Source organism: Quercus robur, chromosome 1 (genome assembly GCF_932294415.1).
Source record: "Quercus robur chromosome 1, dhQueRobu3.1, whole genome shotgun sequence".
Taxonomy (NCBI): domain Eukaryota; kingdom Viridiplantae; phylum Streptophyta; class Magnoliopsida; order Fagales; family Fagaceae; genus Quercus; species Quercus robur.
Window position 1 is genome coordinate 29,996,119 of NC_065534.1, and position 5,505 is coordinate 30,001,623.

The 5,505-nt window shown below is 35.3% G+C and overlaps 1 protein-coding gene across 1 annotated transcript; it reads right to left on the reverse strand.

Moving 5' to 3' along the window:
- Positions 1-1,706: 1,706 nt before the first annotated feature.
- LOC126728937 (L-type lectin-domain containing receptor kinase SIT2-like) lies at positions 1,707-4,142 on the reverse strand. Its single transcript, XM_050434686.1, has one exon. It carries the CDS (start codon positions 4,015-4,017, stop codon positions 1,990-1,992), a length of 2,028 nt encoding a protein of 675 aa, XP_050290643.1. The 5' UTR covers positions 4,018-4,142; the 3' UTR covers positions 1,707-1,989.
- Between the last annotated feature and the right edge of the window lie 1,363 nt (positions 4,143-5,505).

A 5,505-nucleotide genomic window follows, 5' to 3' on the forward strand; every position in this document is an offset into this window, starting at 1 on the left:
AACCGTATGGCCAGTTGTCCTGTTTTGTCCTGTAGTGCTCCAGCTAGCATGACTGTTCACCTTCTGGTATGCTTGGCACGTGTGCTGCGTCTAGCGGCTTGCAACCGCGAGTCACCCGCGAGGCCAAGCAGCGAGTCTCTATTTTCTTGCACACTCTTGAGCAAACTTCACTCTATCTCACTCACTACCCTTACAACAAGCCCACCTAAATACAGGGTTACTAAATGCTGAAATACAAGCAAATTTGGCACGGAATAAAGCCAATTAGATGGTTGAATAAATTCAACCTTACAGCAATGAACTTTGAAATTAATTTGTATTATTTTCTTAACATAAATAATATGATGTGTTATTATTTTTTTACGTAAATGATGAGTATAATTTGAAATGATTAACAAACCTGTTTTGTAGGATCTCACTCATTGCATTTTATCTTTACTATTGTCTTCATATTATTTAAAGATAAATCCTCCTATGAAAATTGTTTTGCATGTATTTTTGGTATTTCTTGTATAGGATTGTGTTTTTTACCATTCCTATCATTGAATTTTTTAAAAGAAAATATTAAGTTAATGGCATTTTGTGAGATAGTATAGTATATGCTATTTATTAGACTTTCTATTATTATAAATTTTAGAAATATGCACTTGTCAATTATTTCAACAACCTCAGGGGTCTCAAGATTTATATATATTTTTGTTGCACTGGTCGATGATAGAGAATTTGTCTGCATAAATTGCATAGAACATTATTAATAGACAAAAGCATATTGAATTGAAATTGGGGAAAAATGGAGACATGATTTCATGAGAATGAGATTTTCTAGAAGTATCATCTATATGTGGGGGAAGAAGAAGAGAGTTTGTAGGAGAGTAAGAGTTTTTGCTTTGATTTACACGTGGGAAGGGTCAAACTTTGGTCATAATATGTAAGGTAATAACTAGACTTGAGTTTTTCATAAGGTTTGGTCTACATTTAAAAGGTAGTCCATTTTGTAGTGAATAACTTATGGCCAAATTGGTCTAATTGTCAGGAACAACTCATATTTGATATAATAGTAAAAAGAAGTTACTATGATCTATTGGGTAACAATAAAAAATACTTAATAAAAAGAGGTAAAAAATGATAAATTTATATAATAGTAAAAATAAGTTACTATGATCTATGTAAAAAAACTTAATGAAAAGAGGTAAAAAAGGCTAAATGCAACATTAGAGTGTCATGTGGCAAGACTTCATGCACTATCACAAGAGGCCTCTGTTTTTATATATAATATATATTGATTAATTGATGATTTCATTCATTTTCAAATAAATGTACCTTCAAATAAAATAAATATATTTAATTTTTATTAACTAATCTCGTGCATAATACAGGTTAGCGACTAGTGATCTTAATATACAAGGAGTTATTTGTAATTAATGGAGCCCAAGGGTTTAAAGTTTTCACCTTAACATTAGATTTCACATTATGGAAATCCTGCTTATGTTTTCACCTTAACCATTAATTTAATAATAAACAATTACTTAATTATTTATTTATGGATGATGATGCCTTCTTAAAGGAAAGCAATCGCAGGCTGTGGACTTCCAGTATTCTAAAATGTAAAGAGACGCCTAATCCGATTTCTGCAATACACTACATAAATATTGATCTATACAGCTTACAACAATAGAATTAATCTTACTAAGAGACGCCTAATCCGATTTCTGCAATACACTACATAAATATTGATCTATACAGCTTACAACAATAGAACTAATCTTATCGTAGTACTAAGTAGAGGATAACTAGACTAATAACTAACTGCAGTTTCTATATTAAGCAAAAGGGACCATATACAACATATGCTTCAAAAGTTTCTATTTTCACTTCTCTACAACCCCAAGCAATCAGTAAGTTTTCAATTTGCCACTGGTCGAATTGGTCCCAACTATCCCAAGCATTGATCCAAAGTCTATTCTAAAAATTGCATGATACGCAACTAATTCAGCGACCGCATATGAGGATTGAATCAGTGCTAGAAAAGGAAGCAGCAGAACACTTGCCAGATGTTGACGGAATCGACAATAAGAAATCAAATGCTTCATTACCTTTAAATGTACCAAAACAACCACCTTCATTTGGTAATTCTGGCAGATTAGCATTGCCATCCAAAAACTGTGTCACTTGCCTCATACTAGGCCTAGCTGCTGGCATTGACTGTGAGCAAAGCAGGCCTAGTTTCAAAACCAACTTCATTTCCTCAACCACATAATTACCTTCCAATCGAGGATCACTTGCATCAAGGATAGATCCTTTTCTCCAGCACTCAAACACCCAGTCAACCAATATTACCTCTTCAGTAAGTCCTTGTTGCTCTACAGGCCTCCTTCCACAAGCCACCTCAAGCATGAAAGCCCCAAAAGCAAACACATCAGTGCAAGTGGTTGCCCTTCTTGTTCTAGTAAGCTCTGGAGCCAAATAACCTACAGTCCCAACCACATGGGTTGTTTGAGGATTGGTACCGTGGTCACATAATCTTGCAAGGCCAAAATCTCCTAGCCTTCCATTTAATTCAGCATCTAATAAAACATTGCTTGCTTTTACATCTCTGTGTAGAACAACCTGTTCCCACTCTTCATGGAGGTAGAGAAGGCCAGATGCTACTCCTTTGAGGATTCGAAATCGTTGAAGCCAATCAAGGTTTGATTTTTCATTTCCATATAAGAACTTGTCAAGGCTTCCGTTGGGCATATAATCATAGACCAAGAGGAGTTCACCCTTTTGCCGGCAGTATCCTAGGAGCTGCACCAAGTTCCTGTGCCTCAGCCTGCCCAAGCTAATGATTTCAGCCACAAATTCCTTCATCCCTTGTTTTGAATCATGGGAGACTTTCTTGACTGCAATTTGACTATTGGAAGAAGAAAGTGTTCCTTTATAAACCTTTCCAAAACCTCCTGCTCCAAGAAGCTCTTTGTCTGAGAAACCCTTGGTTGCTTTGAAGAGATTCTTGTAGATGAACCTGTGAGGACCATACTCGCTTTCCCAATCTTCACGTATTTCTTCATATTTCTTCCTCCTCCAAATAATAGTTGCTCCAGTGACCAATACCAGCACAACCACAACTGCTATGAGAGAAATTATGATCATTCTTACTGGATTCTCTTTACTTTTCCTCCGTCGGGGAGGTTGAGGAAGCTTCGAAATATCAAGGCTTTGTGCTTGTCCACTTTTATTAAAACTCCATCCAAGAATATAGTGGTCACTTGCAACTGCACCAGTGGCTGCAGAGAAACCAACATACATAGATTCCAAAAGATATTGGGACAGATCAATGTGTTTTGACAAGAGAGGCCGGTTTGGTTTTGGGATGCTGGTCGGGGCTAGTGTTACATTCAGTAACTTTTCTGTTTCGTTGTAGTCTATCCAAAGATGCATTGGGTTGCCACTCATCAGCTCCATGCTTCTGTTCTTGCCTTCTTGACCAGAAAAGTAGGTTGCAGGAGCTGATTCATTTGATACCAGACCATTCACATCAATTCCCACATGGTTACCATCTATATCTTGTACATCAGGACTTTTAACAGTATCAAGCTCAATGGCTAATATGTTGTTTGTTGGACTGCCATCATTTGAGGTATTGAAGATTCCTAGATACTGGCTGGCTACACCATAGGTGAATTCCTGCGAGGGACTAATGACGAAGGCAAGGCCATGCCCACCCAACATTGGCATTTGAGGGACTATTGCAAATACAAAGTTCGTGGAAAATGAAAGAGACCGAGGTAAAACAGAAGAATAAGAACTGTTGAATTCTAAAGGAAGTGGGTAGAAAGCATAACCAACTTGTTGGTTTGAAGTGTTCGTGAGTTGCAATAGACCATTGGAGTGGATTTTTGCAATTCCATCTAGACGCAGATTTGTTTGATTGAAGCCATTATAGATGAACTGGTCATTTTGAGCAGATATGAATCGAAGTTTAAAGATGAAGTAGAGCGTTACCAGAAAGGGAAGTGATATAACCACAGTCGCCATTAAGAAAAAGTGGGGAAAAGGTTCATCTCCGAGAATACAGAGCTTTTGCTTGTTTAAAATGTCATAAACTCCCAGAAAAATATTTAATTAACGAGAAAGCCGAGAGACTTCCCAGGAGTGGGCTTTTTTTCTTTTTTCGTTTTTTCATTCTTCGGCCCCATTTTTTTTTTTTTTTTTGTTCAAAATGTTTAGAATGGAGTGGGTCCACCCTAATGTGAGGGAGGGTGAGGCAGTCATAATAATCTTTCTCAGCCGCCAACTATATGACAAGGAAAATGATTTTGTAATTTTGCAATTTTGATGGCTCCGGAGTCATTCTCATCATTTAAGTACAAAAGAGGCATGAGTTTTTCCTCTTTTTTTTTTTTTTTTAAATATATTTTTCTGAATAACATTTCATTCAAAAACAAGATTACACACTGCTAGCAAGCTACAAAAACAGTTATAAGTTATTAACTGAATATCACAAGCTGCAAACCTCTTATATTAGACAAAACCAAAAATGTAGAAAGTACAATTTGTCATAAACAAAATGAACGAACATAAAAATAAAAATAAAAATAAAATACTAGAAGGAATATTCTAATTACATCAGTAGCCTTTACTTTCTTCCATGAAGCCAAATTTTCTGTTACATCAGATAGGATGAGCTTGTGTATAGTTTCATTTACCCTGAATTTAGTCTTATGCTACCTACATTTCTCTTAATCCACACATGGTAAGTAAGAACACGAAAAATGGTTGTTTGAATCCCTTTTTGACTTCATAAACACAAAGTATACTGACTCTATCTTTCCATAGCACACCAATTTAGAATATTGTATTCTAGGACCTTAGCATTGCTTGAAATGAACAAAAGAAAATTTCTAGCAATTAAAATTTTCAACGCAAAAGATACTTGTGTATACAGGATTTTGGGGAGGTGTATCTTGGGAAGGTTTCTTTTTCATGCTATAGGATCCTTAAACTATACTTGCAAAATAAAAATTATATATAATTATTTTAAAACTAAAATGTTTTGTCTACCTAAAAAAATATTGACCACTTTGACTTGAGAATCCCGAAAATAATCATAACCCCAAACATAATCCCTAATCCTTAATCCCTTGAACAAAAAAAATTAAAGGTGTAACAATAAAACTTGGAGAAATTTTATCCACACAATAAAATTTCACAATATTTTCACAACACCCTTGTATTTAATTATGGTGGTCCCAGTCTAATATTTTATTAATTTTATTTTGACCTATAATGGGCTAACATCTCAATTATTGTGAAAATATTGTGAAAATTTGTTATGCTTCTCAATAGTGTTGGCAACTCTGTTCTCCTCAACACCTCAACTCACAGTCACTACAAGTATTATCTATTGCTCTCTGCCTCTCTCTCTCTCCCTCCCCTCATTTTTCTCTTTTCTATCATTGTTTCAAACTCTCTCTCACTTTATTACTCTTACCTTAGAGTTTTAGTTCTCGCTTTATCTTTTAT